The sequence below is a fragment of the Rana temporaria genome, chromosome 5 (assembly GCF_905171775.1).
Source record: "Rana temporaria chromosome 5, aRanTem1.1, whole genome shotgun sequence".
NCBI lineage: Eukaryota > Metazoa > Chordata > Amphibia > Anura > Ranidae > Rana > Rana temporaria.
Genome location: NC_053493.1, coordinates 113926031 through 113950894, shown reverse-complemented (window position 1 = coordinate 113950894; position 24864 = coordinate 113926031). Strand labels below are relative to the sequence as shown.

Below are 24864 nucleotides of genomic sequence, written 5' to 3'. Positions count from 1 at the left end.
AAGGGGAACCCTTCCTAGGAGGAACATGCTTTTCTATGTGGTCACTAGGACAAAAAGAGACTAGTAATACTTCAGGTATAGAGCTATAAGAGTGGGAAAAGATTGCTGCTCCTCGTGTCCCCCACAGACACACTGCGACTCGTGTCCCCAGGTATGAGAAATCTCTCCAATAGGGAGGGACATCATAATGATTAAAAAAAAATAAAAAATAGAAGCGACAAATGTTTTATCTTTACCTACTCCACCTTTATTTTTTTTAAGAGGTGGAGTAGGTGAAGATAGAACATTTATCACTTTTTTTTTTTTTTAAACACTAGTAGAGTTACACTTTAAAGTGCACTTGTACCAAGACTATGGTCATTAAAAGTATTGACATATTCTTAATGTATTCTTTATTTATTTTTAAATTGCAAACAGGAAGGTTTTTGCAGAAGAGACATACTATCCCAATGCAATAAAGGCTCCTTACCTTTCTTTTTGCAATCTTATCTTTTGTGTATAGTGATCTGTGCAGTTCCGTGTACAATCTCAGCATCTGCCAGAATAAACTCCCGAGGGAGTTACAGCATCCTAGGCGAGCCACTTAAGATGGGGCCGAGTCCAACAAGAGTCAGGTAGAAATTAATGTCTTGCTGTTATTCACATTGAAGTTTATTGTACTGAAATGTAGAGCTACTACGTGACAGAGTATGCTTCTAATTCATAAAATTCTCAGATGGTCAAGTGGATTGCTATTCTATGCACATATTTACAGATATAAGACAACACATATAAATATAAATAAGGGAAATGTTAAAATATTCATCTTAATTCAGTCTGGACCGTTTTACATCAGTGGCATCACCAGAATTTTTCCTCTTTCGGGAATTCCCTGCCACCTGAAGGTAGGAGACTGCATCGGGAAGGCAGTAGTTGCTGGCAGGAGGCGGTGGGTCCTTAGAAGAAAGAAATACTTTTATACTGGAAAATATTCTACAACCAAGGACCAAACTATGAATAAGAGTGCTAGTTAGACAAACCTTCATGAGGTAATCCGCAATGTATTCTGGTTTCAAACAGTTTACTCCTTGTGCGGCAGCCTCTGCTACACTAACTCTGGCGTCTTCGGGTTTCAGTTTACCAAAGTCTGCAAACAGATGCGTTGTCTCTTTGAACAGAGATGACGAGTAGCCAACGAACACCTATATGTACATACAGAATGGAGAAAAAGAAAATGCGTCTTAACTTTTCATAGGAATTCAGAGAGATACAATAAATTAAGCCTTATTTACTAAAAATGTAAAACAAGAACACTGCGGTACACTTGCACTGCAAGATCACATGAGCAAGCAGATGTATTTGTGCATAGTGAATGGGATCCCTTATCCTAGCTACCAAACCGTACACTAACATTCTTAACTTTTTTTTTTACAACGGTTCTAAATAAAATGCACCAAGGAATTGGTGCATAAACGTTTAAACTGTAAAGAATAAAAAAAAAAAAAAAAGGACCACAAAAATACTAAAACGCACATGTGTCAGGGAAAAGGGAGTAGCTGCTCCAGGTGGGAACCCAGATGAATATCCTCCGTTGCAGACAACTCAGGTGCAGGCAATGCACTTGGCAAAGCAGAAACAAAGATTGTCTCTGGACAGCCGCACTCTGAACAAATTGTAGCCTTTTATTAAAAGAAAAACAGCACTACAAGTCACAGCAAGATAAAATAAAACCTGACTGCTGACGCGTTTCGCACTGAAACTAGTGCTTAGTCATAGCTATGACTAAGCACTAGTCTCAGTGTAAAACGTGTGTGAAAGGGGCCTTAGTCTTTTTTTTTTCTTTCAGTCACTTGTCAAGATATCAGTACATACATTAGCAGAACTACTGCCATAGCAACCCACACGGCACTATGAGGCCCAGAGCACCGGGGAAGGTGGGGGTGAAAACTGATCAGGAGTAAAACAGGATGAGCTGTTCTTTAGGATCTGTTCACATCTACCGTTCAGACACTATGCTAAGTTCTGGTATTACTCCCTGGCTATCCGTGTGTCTCATGCGCCAGGACAAAGTTGCAAGTGATCTCCTCCCAACATCCGCTAGAAATTTTCAGCTCTAATGTAATTCATCGGAGACAGCAGCCATGGGAGGAGACAGTGCAAGGAACCACGGCGCAGTGCGGGAGGTACTGACTACTACTAACTTCCATGTTTGCAAGAATTATGCTGGGGAGTAGTGATGGGCCTTGGGGGGTTGTGTGTACTAGTACAAGCATTGAATCTAGGGGGGTACAATTGTTAAAATTGCCACCAATTAAGCCTGGGAAAGGACAGAGGTAGGAGGGAAAAGGGTGTTTAAGTTACACCAGCTTCATTGGTGACAGTGTAATTAAAATCCCCTCTAGTATTTATATATAAAGCTTTTGTGCCAGGCTGACAATCTTGCTGCTAAGAGGCAATGGCTTAGTGCTGTTAGTCTGCAACAAGAAGTGCTGTTACTGGCTGGATTTACAAGGAAAAAACACTGCAATAGATTCACAAAAACATATCTGCTTAAGAAATCTGTATGACGTAAGACATTATACCAAACGCGCAAACATTTTAATGTAGACAAAATGAAACAGATACAGATTAACATACCTTGGCCCCCCCTGACTGGAGAAGACGTTTGAAGCCAGATTCTTTTGCCTGATCAACATTTAATATAACTTTCCATCCACTGAATGCTCCCTGTAAATAATCAAGAGGTTAAAAATCCATCCCAAGATTATGAAAAAGAAAAAGCAGGCAGCAGTCACTCACTCCTAAGCACTAGATCTTAAGGCTGCATTCACACCTGAGTGTTTCAAAGTCATGTGTTTTACCACGTTTTTGTTCAGGTCACCAATGTAAAAGGCAGGAAAACACCTGTAATCTGCCCCAAAGAAGCTCATGTTCTTTGTTGAGATTAGGGCGTTTTGCTTTAGGTGACAAAATGCTCAGATGTGAACAGGTGCCATTGAAATGAATGGGCTTTTGTTTGGTGGGCATTTTTCATGATTTTTGGGGTGTTTTACAAGCGTTTTTTGGAGCTGAAAACTCTCAGGTGTGAATGCAGCCTAAATGGTTAATTTCTAAGTGAACTGTATAATAGCATTTTTGGCTTACTTGTAAAAATCTATTTCTTGGAGTACATCACGGAACACAGTCCATCTTCATTAATCCTTACAAAGAGGGTTATGCTGCCTGCTACGGGTGATTGGACACTGGCAAAAAGGACAGGCAGTCCCCTCCAAGGCATAGCCCCTCACTTGTAGGAAGGGCTTCAGTTTTGTGACAAGCTGTAAACCCAAATACAGAGAGGTGGAATCTCTGTGTCCCATGATAACATTTCAAGAAAAGGATTTCACAGGTAAGCCAAAATTTCTATTTTATAATACATCATGGGACACAGAGCATCTTCAAATGTCCCAAACACTTGAATATGAGGAGAGGGCAACAAGCTAACAGGCCCCATAAACCAAACCAGAAGATCCGGGAAGAATCTCCCACAGTAGCCCAAATCACACTGCGACCAAAAGTAGCGTCCCCAGTGGCTCCAACACTAACCTGGTAAAACTTTGTAAAAGCGTGAACCGAAGACTAGATAGTAACTTTGCAAACTTGAACTACTGAAGCTTTATGACCAAAAGCCCAGGAAGCACCCACTCCTGTTAGAATGAGCGGTCACCGAAAAAGGTGGAACCTTTCCTTTAAAACCATAGGCTTGAGAAAATGGGAAACTCTCCCCCCCCCCCCCCCCCCAAAAAGGCAGACTTCACAGGTGAAGATTAGGCTTCTCCAGACACACTGATGACTAAAGCAGCAGCTGCCCCTGGTTTTGTTTACATTCATCGGTCAGCAGGGAAACCTGCTAACAGATGAAGGAGTCATCGGTTAAGGATGCAGCAGCTCAGCTCCTTAACTGATAATTGCTGCATTCTTTTGTTTAATTGTCAGCAGGGGAATCCCACTGACAGTTGAAAGAACCAAGTCGGAAGGCATCGGTTTTTAGTATTGGTGCATTTGCAGGAGTACAGGTACTCGATCAAATGCTTTGAATTGGCACAGATACTGATGCAACCCTACATAAAAGGTTAGGACAAAGCTTGTTCCAGACTACGATGCAGCACTCATACCTCCACAGTGTCCATCTCTTGTTTTATCCTTTGTAGCTTCTTCCTCCATCGCATTGCTGACTCTGCCAGCAACCGCTGCTGGGGGGTGATGCTACTGATAGCATTCAGTATCGAGTTGCTTCCCCACTCATAATCATCCTCCTATGGGACAAATACATGTATCCATCAATAACAAGAAATAAATATATGTTCCGATACTACCCAGAGTCAAGTTTTGTTTTATCATCTATTGTTTCTGTGTAACAATGTTAAACGATTTACTGCTGAGCTTTATGCCAGTTTAACCGTACATTTGTCTTTCTAGGTCATGTATGGATGGTTATCCATATTGTTGATTGTTAAGACAATGCTACATTAGTATGATACAAAGGTTATTTTGTTAAAACTACCAATAAAAATAAGTTATAAAAACAAAAAGGTTGCTTGGCAATGAAAATTAATATTTCCAAATATGCCAAGTCACAGCTACTGGACATACTTTTTCATTCCAAAGCATAACACAAAAAAAATTTTCACTCATGGTTAGTGTTTGGCTGAAACCATTTATTTTCAGTCAACTGTGTTTACTCTTTAAATCAAATGACCCTGATCAAAAGTTTACATACCCCAGTTCTTAATACCGTGTATTCCCCCCTTTTAAATTCAATGACAGCTTAAAGTATTTTGTGGTATTTGTGGATGAGGCTCTTTATCTTTCTCAGATGGTAAAGCTGCCCATTCCTCTTGGCAAAAAGCCTCCAGTTCCTGGAAATTCTTGGGCTGCCTTGCATGAACTGCATGTTTGAGATCTTCCCAGAGTGGCTCAATGATATTGAGGTCAGGAGACCGAAATGGCCACTCCAGTCCAGAACCTTTTATCATAGGCCTTGTTGACTCTTCTCCAAATGTAGCGTTTATGGTTGGGGCCAAAAAGCAAAATTTTGGTCTTCTCACTCCAACTGAAGGTTTGAGGCTTGTCTCTGTACTGTTTGACGTATTGCAAGCGGGATACTTTGCGTCATTTGCATAGTAATAGCTTTCTTCTGGTGACTTGACCAATGCAACCCTTTTTTTTTCAAGTGCCTCCTTATTGTGCATCTTGAAAACCACACCACATGTTTTCAGAGAGTCCAGTATTTCACCTGAAGTTAATTGTGGGTTTTTCTTTGCATCCTGAACAAATTTTCCTGGTAGTTGTGGCTGAAATTTTAGTTGGTCTACCTGACTGTGGTTTGGTTTCAACAGAACCCCTCATTTTCCATTTATTGCCTAGAGTTTGAACACTGCTGATTGGCATTCTAAAATTCCTTGGATATCTTTTTATATCCCTTTCCTGTTTTATACAGTCCAACTACCTTTTCCCACAGATCCTTTGACAATTCTTTTGCTTTCCCCATAACCAACAATCCAGAAACATCAGTGCAGCACTGGATGAAAGATGCAAGGGTCTGTCAGGAGTCCAGAAACTTGTTGACCATTTACACACACACACACACACACACACACACACTAATTACAAGCAAAAAAATCACAGGTGAGGATGGTTACCTTTAATAGCCATTCAAACCCTTTTGTGTCAACTTGTGTGCATGTTATCAGGCCAAAATCTCCAGGGTATGTAAACTTTTGATCAGGGTCATTTGGGTAGTTTGTTGCCATTATGGATTAAAAAACAGTAAGCACAGTTTATTTATAATAAATGGCTTCAGCCAAACACTAACCATGAGTGAAAGAAAAAAGTTTTTGTGTCATTCATATTCTCTGAAAAATGGCCAAGAAATCAAATTCTGCCAGGGTATGTAAACTTATGAGCACAACTGTATGTGTCTCTCTCCACATAAATTATATATTTATTAAGTACTCTGCAATACATGCACATTTTCTCATGTTTTGTCCCTTTAAACCCATTACAGAAAAATAACTGTTGTGCCAGAAATATAAAATAAAAACCAAAAATATCCACGCTAATGAATGATAGCGTTAACACAGCTTCTGACACAAATCTCCTTCCAAAAAGACAAAACAAAAACATTGGGACTTTTTATTAATTCATAGTGCTGCACTTTGTGATTTAGGAAATATAGAATGTTCCTATCTTCCTGGCTGAGCTGACAACACAGGAATTCTAAACAACATTCTGACAAGAATGAATTCTAAAATCCTAAGCATGCAGTATAAGCCCTCCATACTAAATTAGTAACAGATTATAAGGCACACAGACCCCTTCTCATCTCCATAAAAACTTTGTGTAAAAAGGAGACATCCGCTTACAAGATTTTTGGCAAAACCAACATGTAATGGTTTGCACTCATTGATCAGATATAATAAAACCCCTTTCAATTACATGTTGAGCAGACCAAAAGGGGGCAAATAAAAAGTTAGGGTTTGCTTATACCCCAACAGAGACCCTGTTGCCAATTCAGGGCAAAGTGACAGGGCAGAGTCCACTCTTGACCAGTTATACTCATATTCCTAGTGGTTCCCCGCCATGCTTTCTTCTGTTGCAGCAGCTGCAAAAATACCTTGTGCTTCCAAGTTATAGGGGGGCATTTGACCTCCCATCATCCATTAATAAATGTGAACACATCAAAATTGTTCCGTAAGGCTGGGTTCACATAAATGCAAATTGGACGCAGGTTTCTCCGCACCCAATTCACATGAAATGCGAGTGTGATCAGCTCCCAATGAAGCCTGTTCAGACATGTCCTTGGCGACCACAGTCTGGATTCAAAAGGGTCCTGTGCGTGTTTAGGTTCGGTTCAAGTGTGAATTCAGGAAAAAATTCAGACCTGAATTGCACCTGAATCGGTAAACAAACACGCACCGAACCCCAGGCATGAACCTGCGGCCACATATTTGAACCCAGCCTAAAAGCTCTGACACCTAGTATTTTACTGCTGCTGCAATGGAAGCAAAGTTGGGGGAAGAACTATGAAGATGAATATAACTGGTCAGGGGGATGGTTGGGCTTTAAAGCGACCCTGTCATCCTGGTGATGGAATTTAACTCAACATTATGATGCAAGAAAAAGTTTACAGACTCCTTCAGTTGAGAAAGCGTTACAAGACAGAGACGAACCTGAATGAAGCGTTTTGCAGCTCGGCAGGCTTCCAAATAAGATCTATGAAGCACCCATTTTCCAGCAGCCATTGAAGCAAGATATTTCTCATTACGGAGGGGTTGGCCAACAATGATGTGAGTGCAGCTTGGATCAAAGCACTGCTTATCTATTACTATTCCACCTAAAAAACAGAGAATGACAGCAGTAAAAAAAAAAAAAAAGTTAAGCCATTTAAAGGGGTTGTAAAGGTTCGTTTTTTATTTTCAAAATAGGTTCCTTTAAGCTAGTGCATTGTTGGTTCACTTACCTTTTCCTTCGATTACCCTTCTAAATGTTTTTTTTTCTTTGTCTGAATTTCTCACTTCCTGTTCCTCCTCAGAACAAGGACTGTTCAGACAAGGACAGAAAATTCAGACAAAGCAAAAATCATTTAGAATGGAAATCGAAGGAAAAGGTAAGTGAACCAACAATGCACTAGCTTAAAGGAACCTATTTAGAAAATAAAAAACAAACCTTTACAACCCCTTTCAGGCTTGTGTATGCTTGTTTGTAAAGACGACCAAAAAAAAAAGGGGGGGGGATTATTGAAATACTGAAGCAGACATTGGTTTACCTAGCTCCTCAATGAGCTGAGAGTAATCAATTCTTTCCTGAGGATTTAGGGAAGAAAGCTGGAATCTCCTTTCCTTTTTATCCTCTTCTTCCACTGCTGGCTTCTCACACTGTAAATAAAATGACACCAGTCACCAATTGTGCTCTAGCCTAACACAACCCAACCTGCATGCACTAGAGAGACATAAAAGTTGACTACAGAAATCAGAGACCATTTAGATGTGCCATCCTGATACCACTAGAGGTCAACCGATATGGGTTTTTCTCTGGCCGATGCCGATATTTAGAAATCGGGGCAGCCGATGGCCGATATATGAGGCCGATTTTTGCGGCCGATATATGAGGCCGATTTTTGGATTGGGATGCATTGTGGAGGAGGATGGATGGTGCTGGGCGTGGGTGGGAGATGCGTTGTGGAGGGGGAAAGATGGTGCTGGCTGTGCCTGGGGGATGCATTGTGGAGGGGGGTGGATGAATGGCGCTGGGCGTGGGTGGGGGATGCGTTGTGGAGGGGGATGGATGGTGCTGGGCGTGGGTGGGAGATGCGTTGTGGAGGGGGAAAGATGGTGCTGGCTGTGCATTGTGGAGGGGGATGGATGAATGGTGCTGGGTGTGGGTGGGGGATGTGTTGTGGAGGGGGATAGATGGATGGTGCTGGCGGTGGATGTGTTGTGGAGGGGGGATGGATGGATGATGCTGGCCGTGGAGGGGGGATGCGTTGTGGAGGGGAAGAGATGGATGGTGCTGGCTGTGGATGGAGGGAAGGGGGTGGATGGATGGAGCTGGCCCTGGGTGGGGGATGCATTGTAGAGGGGGGTGGATGGATGGAGCTGGTCGTGGGTGGGGGATGCATTGTGAAGGGGGATGGATGGATGCAGCTGGCCGTGGGTGGGGGATGTATTGTGAAGGGGGATGGATGGATGCAGCTGGGTGTGGGTGGGGGGGATGTATTGTGAAGGGGGATGGATGGATGGATGGAGGTGGCCGTGGGTGGGGGATGCATTGTGAAGGGGGATGGATGGATGGAGCTGGCCGTGGGTGGGGGATGTATTGTGAAGGGGGATGGATGGATGGAGCTGGCCGTAGGTGGGGGATGTATTGTGAAGGGGGATGGATGGATGGAGCTGGCCGTGGGTGGGGATGGATATATATATAAAATGAGTGTGTATACAGGAGAGGGGTGTGCTCTAACATGTACACACTGTTCCCTCCAGCACTGCCCATTGGATGACACTTGTGAGCTCCCACGTGAGTTGGAGTACTATGTACAATCACTAGAGAGCCGAGGCACCTATCAGAGATGATAGGAATACTGTACATTACCCCAGTCTCCAGCAGCACGAGAAATTAATCCTTCAGCCACGCTGCTAGTAGCCTGCGCACCGGCCCCGCCCCCCCCCTACCTCGGCGGGCTGTAGCAGAAAGCAAACTTGTCACAAGCCCGAGCAGCTGCAGTAGTTGTCTGCGCGAAGAGATCACAAAAGCTTCCTGCATGCTGGGACGGTGGCGGGATTACTGAACATGGGCTCTAGGCTACGGCTGGAGCCGTAGCCTAGAGCCCATGTTCAGTAATCCCGCCACCGTCCCAGCATGCAGGAAGCTTTTGTGATCTCTTCGCGCAGACAACTTGTACTGCAGCTGCTCGGGCTTGTGACAAGTTTGCTTTCTGCTACAGCCCGCCGAGGTAGGGGGGGGGCGGGGCCGGTGCGCAGGCTACTAGCAGCATGGCTGAAGGATTCATTTCTCGTGCTGCTGTAGGGCTGCTGTAGGTGGACTGGGGTTTAGCGTTGCAGCCGAAAATCGGCCGATTTTTTTACAATAATCGGCCGATGCCGATTTCTTAAAAACTGCCAAATATCGGCCGATATATCGGCCGACCTCTAGATACCACTACCGATTTCTCTTCTCGAGTATTTTTTAACCATGTATGCTACGATTGCCCCAGCATACAAGTTACATTAACCAAGAAAGAAGGGAAAAATGCAGTCCTACATGTGGGTCATTGACTTACTTAGATTGAAACAGTAGCAATCGGGTAAATATAGCCAACAAAATGATTGCCATTTTCGTTAAAGTGGAACTTTAAGTCAAAAATAAGGGCAAATAGGCAGAAATTTTAATACAGGAGAGACATGCTTTCTCTCTTCTGCATTAAAGTTACTTACCTGCCTGTCCACCCAAGTAAGTTGTGCGCACTCGCACAGCTCACTGTACAAATTCGGCAATGCTAAATCTCACTGAACACCCGAGCATGCGTGGGAGCGACGTCTCACCCTGCCAATGAAAGTACCCAGCAATCGAGATGTGAAAGTCACCTGCCCGCAGAGGGGCGTAAAGTTCCACTTTAAGTTTTATCAGGCAGGTAATCCAGGTCGACATGAGGATTAGCAATTGATCTGGCATAATCTGGAAGGGACTATATAGGGATAAATTAATTCATTATTACCGTTTTAAGACAAAGTAAACCGAGAATAGCTTATTAAAGCGCATCTGTCTTTGGGCCCTTCATTCTATGTACAGTCACTGGCATTTTTCTGCACCAGATCTTTACCAGCCACCATGAGGATATAGAAAACAATTGTTTCCTATGTTCCCAGCACAACATCGGTGTGCTGTATGTTGCAGAAAAGTGCAGACGAAAAAGTTCGTTTTTTTTTTTACAACTGTGTCAAAATGTACAATATGGATGAAAATGATCACACCAATTCTTACAGAATTAGAGAAAATTATTCAAATATGCAGTTGGCTCAATAATTGAAACAGTACCATTTCTTTGGGTTGAGGAGCTACAGGAGGATTGGCAAGTGGGAATGCAATGCTTGGAGCCTGTGGGGTGGGGATCAGGGGGTCCTCCTTAACTGGAGATTGGAGGTCCAGTCCTTTTTTTGAGGCATCTCTGGCTGAAGTATGCTCTAGCTCACATGCCTCTGAAATTTAAAGTAAAAAATAAATAAAAAAAGTTACACCAGTGATCAGGATACAAAATCTGTAACACTAGGTGCCAACTGCCCTTACCCATTTCGGCTATCTCTGTATCTGTTAAAGATTCTTTAAAATGAGAGGAGTCAGTAACTTGACCTTTCTGATGCAGCAAAGGTTCTGTGCACTGGGAGGGACTGTTAGGCCACTGTAAGTTGCTGGCCAGCTTGGCCCTCTCTTCCCTTGCAGTTGGGTCATCCCAAATAATTTGCTCATTTTGTGATGGTTCTGTATTCAAATCTGTTAAGGTCTGTCGAGAATTTCTAAAAGAGAAGCAGCACATTATTAGAGTAAGGCAGGTGCAATGTTGGATTTAGGATGTTTGCTGTAGGTTTGGACATTCTTTATGGTAACAGCAGATACAATGGACACTGCAACGTTAAAGTGGTTTTAAAAAGGTCAAAGGTTTTTAACCCAATAAACTCTCTTATGGTAAAAAATAAAAAAACAAAACAAATAAAAAAAAAAAAAAAACACACACACACACACACACACACGTGTGAAGCTCCCCGACTCCCCCGAGCCACGATCTGTGTGTCTATGGATGCACAGAGCCGGCTCAGGAGCAAACGCACACAAGTTCACACTTATAGCAAGCGGCCTGGCATGGTGGGCGCTCGGCGGAGGCAGGGAGCCAGGAGTGCCAGCGGGGGTCCCGAGGAGGATAAGGGCTTCTCTGTGCAAAACAATTTTACAGAGCAGACCACTTCAGCCCCGGAAGGATTTACCCCCTTAATGATCAGACCATTTTCTGCTATACGGCACTGCATTACTTTAACCGACAATTGCACGGACGTGCATTGTACCCAAATAAAATGCATGTCCTTTTTTTTCCCCACAAATAGAGCTTTATTTTGGTGGTATTTGATCACCTCTGTGATTTTTATTTTATACGTTCTAAACAAAAAAGAGCAATGATTTTTGAAAAAAAATAAAAAAAAACAAACACAATATTTTTAACTTTTTGCTATAATACATATCCAATACAAATCCCAATAAGCTTATATTGATTGGTTTGCGCAAAAGTTATAGCCTCTACAAAAATAGGGGAAAGATTTAGGGACTTTTAAATTTTTTTACCGTTTTTTGTAGTAATGGCGGAGATCAGCGATTTTTAGCAGGACTGTGACATTGTGGCAAACAAATCTAACCCCAAGTGACACTTTTTGGTGACCAGTGACACCAATACAGAGATCAGTGCTATAAAAATGCACAGATCACTGTATAAATGGCACTGGCAGAGAAGGGGTTAACACTAGTGGTGATCAAATGGTTGAGTGTTCCCCTAGGGACGTGCTCTCTAATGGTCAGGTGGAGCGGACTGACTGGGTAAAGAGAAAGATCACTGTTCCTGATCACTGGGAACAGCTGATCTCTCTCTCTCCTCCCCTGTCAGATTGCCTCTGCCTCTGTGAGGAGCAATTACAGGTGGCCGGCGGATATCGCGGCCGCCAGGCACATGCATCGGATCCCATGGCGCACTCGCCACCTGTATCTATTACATGAAACAATGTACAGGTACGTTGTTCCGCACAAAAAATAGGATTTTTATAACAGCTTACCTGTAAAATCCTTTTCTTGGAGTACATCACGGGACACAGAGAAGCATAGCATAGTAATTACTATGTGGGTTATAGAGTCTACCTTCAGGTGATGGACACTGGCACACCCTTAAGGCAGGAAGTTGCCTCCCCTATGTAACCCCTCCCATACCGGGAGTACCTCAGTTTTGTAGCAAAGCAATAAGTGTCCCAAAATCCCCATCAAGAGGGGCGGGAGCTCTGTGTCCCGTGATGTACTCCAAAAAAAGGATTTTACAGGTAAGCGGTTAGAAAAATCCTATTTTCTTTATCGTACATCACGTGACACAGAGAAGCATAGTAATTACTATGTGAGATGTCCTAAAGCAATGCCAAAATGAGGGGAGGGAGACCCCAAAATCCGCCGGGCGCCATCAGACGTGAGGAATCAAACTGCAGCCTGCAGCACACTGCGCCCAAAGATGCCTTCCTCACTCTCTTATATCCAATTGGTAAAATTTAGTGAAAGTGTGGACTGACGACCAGGTCGCGGCCTTACAGACCTCAGCCATGGAGGCTTGATGATGCACTGCCCAGGAAGTGCCAACCGCTCTAGTGGAGTGCGCTTTAACCTCAAACGGAGGAACCATTCCTTTCAATCCATAGGCTTGAGTAATGACCTGTCAAATTCATTTAGAAATAGTGGACTTAGACGCTGCCTGTCTGCTTCTGGGACCTTCCGGTTTCCAAATCTGAGCAGTAGCTTTAAGATTTTAACTGCTCTCAGTACATCCAGAGTATGCAATGATCTTTCTGTTGCAGAACTAGGTTCTGGAAAAAAGAAGGGGGAACCAGATCCTGGTTCAGATGGAAGTTTGAAACTACCTTGGGGAGGAAGGCCGGATGAGGCCGCAGGACCACTCTGTCCTTGTGAAGAATTAGGTATGGCTCTTTACATGAAAGGGCCGCCAACTCCGATACCCTTTTAGCCGAGGCTATGGCTACCAAGAACACCACCTTCCTGGTTTAGAGGACCAAGGGATTGTGAGCCAGAGGCTCAAAGGGTTGCTTCTGTAGGGCAGAGAGAACCAGATTCAGGTCCCACGGGCACAAGGGGGTTTTAATTGGAGGATTAATACAAATCACCCCCTGTAAGAAGGTCTTAACCAGAGAATGTGTAGCCAGTGGCCTTTGAAAAAATATTGATAAGGCCGAGACCTGGCCTTTGATGGTACTCAAGGCTAATGTCATGTCTGCCCCCAACTGCAGAAACTCCAGTATTCTGCCAATGACATACCTGCAAGGATGCCACCCTTTGGCCTCGCACCAGACCACATATGCCTTCCAAACTCTGTAATAAATAAGCCTAGATGCTGGCTTTCTGGCATCAACTAGTGTAGACACTACAGAATTAGAGAGACCCCTCCTTGAGGATATGGGTTTCAACAGCCAGACCGTTAAATTTAGAGACCGTAAGGAAGGGTGGAATACTGGCCCCTGGGTCCATGGATGTCCTATTAACATCTTTACAATCTCTGCGTACCAGGCCCTTCTGGGCCAAGCTGGAACGACCAGAATCACTGGTTTTCCTTCCGACTTTATCCTGCGAAGGAGGCGGGGTAACAATTGCAGCGGAGGAAACGCATAAATTAGGGAGAACCAATGCCAAGAGATCGACATCTGTTGTTCCCCACCTCTGACAAATTCCCCCGGAAAATGTCTGGGTGAAGAGCCCACTCTCCTGGGAGCAACTGTTGGCGACTTAAGTCTGTCAATTGTCTATTACCAGAATGAAATCGCTGATATGCACGGGACATGCTTTTCTGCCCAAATCAGGATCTGGTCCACCACTATTTTGGGCTGCACGACTCCTTGTGCCACAATGGTGATGTATATAAACATGCCACAGCTGTGGCATAGACGGATTGAATCCTGACTGGGAACCCCCGCAATCTGTCTGTCCATGCCGATAGAGATTCGGGCAGCTCGTCTAGCCCTAACAGGTTGATGGGTAGAGATTTCTAGGAGACCGACCACTTTCCCTGGAGAGATCGCTTCTCCAGGACTGCACCCCAGCCTAGCAGACTGGCATCTGTAGTCACAACTCGCCAAGATATTGGAACAAAGGACTTCCCTTTTAGCAAATTCTGGGGAACCAGCCACCAGCAAAGGCTGCGCCCGTGCACAAGGTGCTGCTGTCAGCCAAGAGCCAGCATGTGAGACTTTGAAAAAGCGTTTGATCGCAAAACATGTCAGTCACGGCTAATTTCTATCTCCATAGACTGCCACTGTAGTTGAGCCTTGTCCATGTCCTGCACCAGGCTCATCCTCACCTCATCTACGGGCATGTATCAGCATTGCTACCATCGTCATGCCTCCCATTGGTCCAATCATTGTTTTGGTTGACGTCATTGGAGCGCGCCTTGCTCCTCATTGGACGGCTTCCCGGCGACGCTGCACGTGCGTCAGGGACCCTTTCGCTGTAGCGCGGCTCCGGTTATCAGGCTTTGATACAGGTTTGCCTGTCAGCACCTGCATCCGTGCGAGTGTGGGTCTCATACCCTTCAGAATCATCTCGCCAGCTCTGGGTCCCCCAGGTCACGCGCTCCTACAACATCTTGCCGCAGTAGGTAGGCTGCCCTTTCTGACAGGTACTGTTGAGCCGTTACATTACACTTGCATCTCCTAATTGGATTTTGACGGTTATTGTGATGCAAATGTGACAGGATAACCCAGGTGATTCAGGACTGTTAACCCTTCCATCACAGACTCCTCAGTGGCATCCCATTGGATTATGCATTTAATTCATTAGTAATTTTATATTGATTTTATATATAATTTATTTTATATACATTATTGTGTGCCCAACATTATTGTGTGCCTAATTTTATGTAATATCTATGTCAATTGATTACGCTATAAAGTTTTATGTCTTTTTTCCATTGAGCGCTGCTTTTTTGTTGTTGTGCCAGCATGTGAGGGACCAGGCAAAACCGTCCAACAGCCACAGCCTTGGAGGAACCTTTCCCTGAAAAGACTATCAGCATAGGAGGTGGATGCCCCCAGGCAAGTACCCATAATAGGTAATCCTCACAATCACTGATACACACAGGACAAGTCATGTAAAAAGAGAGGCACAGACAGGCAAACCCAGGCAATCTAGCATAATGGTTTAAAGGAAGGAAACTTTCAGAACCAAGTTCTGAAGAACCTTCACTTACCTTATCCAACGCTGCAGGACTCTGCAAAATACAGGCAGTCCAATCTTCGCCCATCACGGTGAGCTGAGTCTGCAGACCTTCAGGGACCGAGGTCCATGGACAGGAACACCACACCCCTGGACCCGTAGCGCACCCCATCAGTAAACTTTTGGTATTGGGTATGACCAAGCACTGAAAACCCAGGATCCAGTCCTCAAATGAGGAGCATTACAGGCAAAACCCTGTTCTTCTCAACCGAGGCCCGGGTACTGTCCACTTTGGCTAAGAAACACTTTGGACGGATCCGGTTTCTGTGGAGGCTTTTTAAATCCAGCATGGATCCCTCCAGTAGAGCTCCTCAGAGCACATGTTCACTCGTGACCAACACCTTAGACACTGGTGAAAAAAAACTGAGGTACTCCCGGTATGGGAGGGGTTATATAGGGGAGAGAACTTCCTGCCTTAAGGGTGTGCCAGTGTCCATCACCTAAAGGTAGACTCTATAACCCACATAGTAACTACTAGGGGTGCAACGGATCGTCACCGATCCGTGATCCGAACGGGTCGACCCGTTCGGATCGGCACACCCCGCGATCCGCGGAGCGCTCCGGAGCCTAGGCCTAGGAAAGTCCCCCTAGCTCCGGAGCGGCGGCCATCTTGCTCCACCCAGTCTGCTTGCCAGAGCCCAGCGTGACACGCCTCCCCGGGGAGGCGTGTCACGCTGTGCACTGGGCTCTGGCAAGCACACTTGGAGAGGGAATGTCAGTGAAGCACTGGTGTGAGAGGAGGGAGGGGGGGGGGGGGGAGAGCACAGTAGCAATTAACAGAGGTGGATTAAAGAGGAAGTGAGGCTGTTTGGACAGGACTTGCTGTAAAAACATCAAGATTGTACTTTAAACAAGATTATTTACTACTGCATGTTATTTCTCCCCCAGTTCTGACAATGACTATAAAATGTGTGTGTGTATGTATATATATATATATATATATATATATATATATATATATATATATATATATATATATGTATGTATGTATGTATGTATGTATGTATGTATGTATGTATGTATGTATGTATGTATGTATGTATGTATGTATGTATGTATGTATGTATGTATGTATGTATGTATGTATATATATATATATATATATATATATATATATATATATATATATATATATATATATATATATATATATATATATATATATATATTTATTTTTGGACCGATGAAAACTGACCCTTTTTTTTTGTGTTTTTGCTGAACCGAAAATGATCCGATCCGTGACTCCTGATCCGAGGATCGATCCGATCCGTGAGTTTTTTGATCCGTTGCACCCCTAGTAACTACTATGCTTCTCTGTGTCCCGTGATGTACAATAAAGAAAGGAGGAGATGCCCTACTGCAGTATATATGCAGCGAGCGGTCTTTAAGTGGTTAAATAACAAACATGGTTACTTATCCACTTTGTGCAATGGTTTTGCACAGAGCAGCCCCGATCCCCCTCTTCTCGGGTTCCCTGCTGGCGCTCCTTCCCCCTTTAAGTACCCCCCCAGAAAGTCACTTGCTACGGGGGTACTTGTGCAGGCTTGATCCCTGAGCTACACTGTGCATGTCTTGACACACGGTGTGGCTCAGTCCTGCCCCCTCAGACCTGGATTTGATTGACAGTAGCGGGAACCAATAGCTGACGCTGCTCATACAGAATCCAGTGAGAAGGAATAGAGCAGCACCACTGCTCTACTGCACAGCTGTGGGGAAAGTTACACCTGAAAGTTTGTTTTTTTACCATAAAAAAAAGGGGGGGGGATTATAGCCAAAGCTTTCATGGCTGCACTTCTCCTATAAATCATAAAAATGCAGTTCATGCTGCACTCCTGTCATCCGTTTTCAGCTGACAGAGGGCTGAAGCACTCTGTCGGTTGGTGTCAGAGCAGGTCTAGGCTCTGAAAAGATCCCAACTTCATGGTCGAGATCCACCCAGGTGCCTGGACCGGCAGCAAATCACTCCTGCCCCCTCCACAGCACAGTGCTCTAGTGAGCACTGGAGGGGCAGACCAGAGAGCTGGTAAATGACAGTCACTGGCTCTCTGCAGGCCAAGAGCCAGTGACTGATCCCTCAGTTCTCGGTCTTACAACCAGCTGGGGATAGATGCAGCAGCAGACAACTGCATCCAACTAGGCAAGTATAATTATGTATAATTATATATATATATATATATATATATATATATATATATATATATATATATATATATATATATATATATATATATATATATATATATATATATATATATATATATATATATATATATATATATATATACACACACACATACACACACACACATACACACACACACATACACACACACACATACACACACACACACACACACACACACACACACACACACACACACACACACACACAGAAATAAACCCTTTAACCTTTTTTTACCTCTTCCCAAGACTCATCCTGCAGAGATGGTATATATGCTTGCCACTGAGTTTTAATTTTATCCATACAGGATGTAGAGGGAAATAAGAAAGACATCACCTTTGAAGGATCTTTTTCAAATCAGTGCATGTTCCCACTTCGAGGGCTGCATCCCACAGTTCAGAACCATTTTAAATAAACTTGCATGATTACATAATTTAAAGGGCAAGTTCACCTTTACAGAACACTCTGTAAGCTGACCTGGACCGTGGCAATCTCTGCTTCTAACCCCCGGGTATATCTGCGCCAGGAGTCTGGGGCTTAGAAATCCCCTGAGGACGAGGAGGGGGGCCTATGCAAATTCACCTTACAGATTTTTCTGTAAAAGGTGAACTTACACTTTAAGTTAAATAGAACTAAACATACTGGGGTACACTGAACCTGCATTTAACACATCTCTTAATACACATATGACGCCCACGAAAATGCAGTGCACATGATCCTAAGGATAACAATAAGTATTGTAATACATACTATATGGTATTACTGGCTTATATAAATACCTTCGCGCTTCCAATATTCTGCTCCTGCCAATACGTGTTGTACGAGCACCTTCCGGAGTACAGGGGGATGTATCAAACCCTGCTCTACTTAATGCTGATCTCTGCCCTTGAGCTTTCACCATAGATGTTGCAGACATCAGCTCTTGTAGTTGTCGCTGGAAATTTTCCCTCATCTCTAACGTCTGTGTGAGACCTTATGAGCAAAGGAAAGTGAAAAGTTTTAATTAGGGTTGCCTAAAGAAAACGAATACAAAGATAAAATAAAGCCTAAAGTGAAACTTCAACCTGCTTATCCCCAATATCTATCACATTTGGCCCAATACATTTTTTTTTACCTACTCCCATTCAGATTGCTTAGGCAATCAGAGCAGAAGTCCCCCCCCCCCCTCCCCATTTCTTTGCCTGCAGCCTTCTGGGACACATCACAGGCCTCAGAAGGCTGTGGGACCATTCAGTGATAAGCCGAAAGGAGTCACAGATGGCTTACCTTAGTAAACATGCCAGTGCCAAGGACCCAAAAACAGGCAAAGACGGGTGAGGACAGCACTGGATCCCTGGAGAGGCCGTCCTGGAAGATTCCTGGAAAAGGAGCGTTAACTGGCAATAACCCTGTTTTTTTCCCCCAGTCATCTTTCAGGACAGCTTACAGAGAGGACAAAATAGAACTACCTGATCAGGGTGGGACCACAGTATTAAGCACCTTCCTCCCGGCAGCCTGTTTCTGGTTAGAAAACAGGCCCAGTCGGTAATGTTTCACGAAGGTTTGGAAGATGGATCCGTTAGCGGTTTAGCAAATAAGGGGAGGAGAAGCGCCAACCTTTTTAGTTCAAGAAGTGGCCGCCATACTGTCGCAGTCACAAAAAAAAAAAAAAGACTTAGACTTATCGGTAACGGTATTTCTACGAACCTTCCAGGACGGCACACCCGAGAGATGAGGACTCCTCCCCACAGGAAACACAATCAATTGACAGCTTGTTATAAGTCCCCACCCTTCCCATGATCCCCAGTATGTAATAACGTAATCCTGAACTGTTCACAAAGGACATCGCTCCACATAGGTACTTACCACCTAGCGTTTAGCTTATCTTTCCCTCCACATAGGGCGGGAAGTAGGCCTGCCATCCTGGAAGGTTCGTAAAAATACTGTTACCGGTAAGTCTAACGTAGGTTTTCTCCTATCACCTTCCAGGACGGCACACCTAAGAGGATAATAAAGGAACCAACAGGCCTACTTTAGGGTGGGACCCCTGCCTGCAAGGCCTTTCTGCTAAATGTCAGATTTTGACTTGAATTTTTTTTACCTCCACTCCGTAGTGTGTGATGAAGGTATCCTAGCTGGATCATGTAACTGACCTGCAGGTCTGCTCCACCTATGCCCCTGCTTTCTCTTCGAATGCAGAATCTAGGTGGCATGGGCTCTTAAAGATAAAATCTGAGAGCCTGTGAATTTTTTAAGATAGAAAGATTGACTGTGTCAACATTCTAGCAATCGTGGTCAATAATGTCTATAACTGCTGTATAGGACCACCAAAAAGACTAATCAGAGATTTGTTCTGTGAAACAAGGAACTACTTTGATCAACAAAGAACATCTGGTTTTAAACCCACTAGTCTGTTCAGGAGAATGGTTTAGAAAAAGGCCTCCTGACAGACAATCCTTGTGGGTCCCCTTTTTATTTGTTTGCCATAGCCATGGTGAACCAAAAACCCACTTAAGGATAGTAGATTAAGGGAAGCTTATTCCCTGGGCTCAAAGGACTGGACAGGTATGTAACCAAGCAGGGTGCTTGGTGTGCTCCTGCACCTCCAAGGAGTGGTGGCTCCCCTTCAGTCCACCTGCCCACATCCATCCATCCGAATGCATGTGCCTCCATTGTGGGGACACTCATTGTCCAGTGCCAGGACCACAGATCACAGGGTGCCTTGGCTCAGCTCTGCGGCTCACGCATGCGCCCGCAAACACGTGCGGACAAAACCCCGGTCTCTAATGCACACTGTTTGACAGGTCAACCGGCTGCTCTGCAAGCTGGTCGGCAAGTAGGCCTGGTCTCCCCCTGGGCATTCCCCAGGCTTTGTTGTTATGCAACCAAGCATACCCAACTTCTGGTCTTCTTCCCATCTGAATGCTGACATGTCAGATGTGAAAGTGTTCTATATCCCCAGGCTCCTTATAACCCTGCGGGTAGATGCATTAAAACTATGCAGAAAGGAGCCTGGTAAAAACTGAGTGTAACTACCGCATTTATCGGCGTATAACACGCACAGGCGTATAACACGCACCCTAATTTTAAGAGGAAAGTTTTGGGGGGGAAAAAAACATTCCACAAACCCCTGCGTATAACACACAGGCACAGTTTACACTCTATTTTCATGGTAAAAAAGTGAGTGTTATATGCCAATAAATACAGTATTTCATAAATATCAGGTGTTTGAGACCATAATCCACTCCAAGCACCGATGAGTATCTCTTGGTACCAATGAGTGTCAAGTTAAGCAGATCCCTACTACAGGGAATTAATTCTATAGTAGGAGTAAAAGACGAATATTGGTTAGTCACATCCAGTTCATCCAAGGGGGTGACATAAAGGATACATACCGAGCTGTAAACTTAAATCGGATTGGGTGAACCAGTCAGATAAGGTCTGATGCTGCATCTTCAAGCAAAAAAAAAAAAAAAAAAAACTCCTATGAGCATATCCCCTTAGTTCCTACTAAAAAATGATGGGTGATTTTATGACCTTCTTCCGGTGTCCTATAACCCTACTCTACTGGGTTCAGGTCTAGGGAATGTCTCTGGCATGCCTGAATGTAAAGGACTGAATCTTTTACAGTCAGAAATCCTGTTCCTTCCATGTGCATGGAAAATAAGGTCTGAAATAAAAGTGACAAGTATATAATATCACAGATATACAGGTCATAAATCTTGTATTTCTGAAGGGTAGCAAGCTCAAGCTTTATATGGAATACAAAACAGGAAGACACACCCTGCCTTCACTGTTGTATTTTCTGATATACAGTAGGACAGAGAAGACACAAACCAAACTTAAAATGTTGTGTATTTCTAATACGTAATAAGATACCATATAACCTAAGCAAAGAGAAAGGACACAAACTTCAAATGTGTGCTTCTGATGCTTAATAGGTTAAGGTCATACATCCAACAGAAAGGACACTAGCAAATATGGTGTTTTTCTGAGAAATTAAACACAGAAGACACAGACACCTTCCACTGCTGTGTTTTTCTGATGTACAGCCAACTTAGGTAATGGATTCAAGACAGGAGGACAAGAACGACTTTGGTGTTGTGTATTCCTGATACCGAACGCAGTACGGTCATATAACCAACAGAAATTATACTAACACCTATTGTGCATTTCTGATTATCACGAAAATGCAGTCGCATAGCCAGTATGACAACAGAAAAGACACATGCGACCTCAGCTGTGTATTGCTGGTGCTAGACCGCGTGCAGTCATAACCGGCAGAGGGTGGCACTAACACACTTCTAACAGGGTATAGACACAAGACATAAATGTCACCAACAATAATTCAACAATGTGCATTTCTGATTAGCAACACTACACAGTCATAAGCGGCAGAAATGTCACTAGCAAAAACTCAATGCTGTGCATTTTTGAATAGCAACAGTGTACAGTCACCGAACCCACAGAAGTGTCACTCCCAGTAATACAATGTTGTGCGTTTTTGATTAGCAAACTTGTACAGTTATATGACCAACAGAAATGTTGCCGACAACTCAATGTGTTTCTTAATGGCAACCTTGTAGAGTCATCTAACCAACAGAAATGTCACTAGAAAAAGCAAACTCAATACAGTCCATTTCTGAAAAGCAACTGTGTACAGTCACGTAACCCACAGAAATATCACTACCAATAATACAATGTTGTGAGTTTCTGATTAGCAAACTTATATAGTCATATAACCAGCAGAAATGTTGCGATCAGTAACTCAATGTCATGTGTTTCTGATAAGCAATAGTTTACAGTCATGTATTTCCAACAGAAATTTCACCAACAGTAATTCAATGTTGTGCGTTTCTGAATAGCAACCTTGTAGAGTCATATGACCAACAGAAATGTCACTGAAAAACGTAATGCTATGCATTTCTGAATAGAAACAGTGTACAGTCGCATAACCCACAGAAATGTCACTCCTGACAATTCAATGTTGTGCATTTCTGATTAGCATAAGATAGTTATATAACAGAAAAGACACAAAACAAAGCTCCAATGTTGTGCATTTCTGATGTGTGGTCAGACCAACAATCTATCCTAGGCATAGCCTGAACTCCAGATACTAACCCTTCACCCACCAGTGAAGGAACATGGTAGTTCCAAATAATGGAATCTGAGGTGTGTGACTATACCACAGTAGTGGTAGCTGCTATTCTACTACTGCATAGGTCTGAGTAAGTGTAGCTGGCCCACACACAGGTGGGAGCGAGTCCAAGGTCTTAACGAGCACAGACCCAGAGATCAATTAAGTCTCTCAGGAAGAGTGATCACAATCTTAGGCTCCATTCACACTCAGGCGTATATACGCCTGAAGCGCGACGCCGCAGCAGCCCCTAATACGCTGGAGGGATGATTTTACATTGCCCTCTATGGAGATGGTTCACATCTCCACGCCGAAACGCCGCACGCCTGAAGCTCAAAACAAGTCCCGGACCCTTTTTTTCAGGGGGCTTCGGCGTTCGGCTTAGGAGATGTGGACCTGGGGTAAGGCTGCATTCACAATCGCGGCGTTTTTTCGCCACAAATCGCGGTACAAAACGCTGCAATTTTTGCCGCAATTCGCGGGACAAAACACTGCGATAAGGTACGCCAAGGTGTGAATGCAGCCTTAGCCTGGATGCAATCAGACACCTGTAGGGCACTAGGTCCCATTCAGAAGAGGCTTTTCCTGGGAGGATGTGCCTTCTCTAGGGATAAGCTCCTCTATGTCAGGACCTTGGGTTACTGACTGCCTGGCGGCTTCACAGAAGGCTTTGACTGTTGCCGGCATTTCCGTCTGCATAGATGAGAGATATCTTCTCATCATTGCAGAAGCCCCCTTCCCTGCTAAATTATTAATGCATTTTTAGCAAAAGGGCGATGGCGATCCGACTTCAGAAAAGGTTCCTGTACTACTTCAATCCGACTTGTAGGCGATTTGTACCCATTGATTTCAATGGAAGTCGCCTCAGAAGTCGGATCACTGTCTTAACTGAAGCTACTTTCCAGGAAGATAACATACATTTCTCAGGCAAACCTCTCCCTCCCCCTCCCTCTCCCAGAGCTGATGGTTGTTTTATTGGCCACTGGAATGTCTCCTGTCCTGGAGAAGACTTCAAGTCGTGTTGTAAATCTCCCCAGATCGCCCTGTGGTTCATGCTCAAGTCGTGTTGGAGTTTCTTCTGAAAGTCGTGCTGGAAGTCGTGTCGCCCCAGTGTGAACCGACGCTAAGACAAGAGATACAACACATATGCATAACATTGCTCTGTCTTCCCCTAAGACTGCAGGTTTGTACTAGGGAGGGGAAAATGGTAAGGTGAGAAGTGAAATCCAGTTCCTGTTCTAGCTGGCCCTGGGATCTCAGACCCCTGAAAGCCAGGACCTCTCACTCCCTTTCCAAGGGGGGTTTGTACTCACCGATCCCCAACCTGGATCTGCCTGCAGTCGCATTTGCCGTCCCATCCTCTTGTTCCATGAGAAGGTTGGCTAGGTCCTGGGCTGCTGGTACCGCTGGAGGGGCTGGTACAGCAAGCCGACCATTTCCACCGCCTTCCACACCACTCTCCACGCTGTCTCCCCCCCCGCGTCCTAACACTTCCGGGTTGCACTGTTTCTGCGGCGCCGCCCATTTCCTGTGATGCGGTCGTGTTCAGAAATAGGCTTGGAGCTCAGTGCTTCCTCCTAGGAAAAACCCGGAAGTGAAGAGAGCAGCTTAATGGCAGTGTTTTTGCATCACAGCAATGGCTCGCCCTCCCTGCGGCTCAGAGCGCTGGTGCACGCCTGGGGCGACCTGTGAGAAGGACAAAGCCTACAGGTTAGTTCAGCCCTCCCCGGCCTCCCTAAAACCTGTCTCAACAGGGGTACCATCAGACCCTCCTCGGTCTTTAAAACAAAACAAACATGTCGCTGTGTTCGGGAGAAACACAATCAATACTGGGGATCAAGGGGAAGGGTGGGGACTTATAACAAGCGGTAAATTGATTGTGTTTCCTGTGGGGGGGAGCCCTCATCTCTCAGGTGTGCCGTCCTGGAAGGTGATAGGAGAATTTTTATTTTTTTTTATTAAAAATGCCATAAAACTATCCCCTATTTTGTAGACGCTATAACTTTTGCGCAAACAAATCAAACGCTTATTGCAA

General features: G+C 44.3%; 1 protein-coding gene across 2 annotated transcripts in view; it reads right to left on the bottom strand.

The window, feature by feature from the left end:
• Positions 1–380: 380 nt before the first annotated feature.
• TOPBP1 (DNA topoisomerase II binding protein 1) overlaps positions 381–24864 on the bottom strand; it is a 61574-nt gene continuing 37090 nt past the window's right edge. For both annotated transcript variants that reach the window (XM_040353029.1, XM_040353028.1), the window contains 9 exons: positions 18493–18685; positions 10801–11027; positions 10552–10712; positions 7787–7895; positions 7191–7354; positions 4134–4274; positions 2617–2706; positions 1020–1181; positions 381–935 (listed from right to left, as the gene is read on the bottom strand). In XM_040353029.1, coding sequence (XP_040208963.1) covers positions 807–935; positions 1020–1181; positions 2617–2706; positions 4134–4274; positions 7191–7354; positions 7787–7895; positions 10552–10712; positions 10801–11027; positions 18493–18685 — 1376 coding nt within the window. In that variant the 3' untranslated portion in view covers positions 381–806. The remainder of the gene's footprint in view (positions 936–1019; positions 1182–2616; positions 2707–4133; positions 4275–7190; positions 7355–7786; positions 7896–10551; positions 10713–10800; positions 11028–18492; positions 18686–24864) is intronic.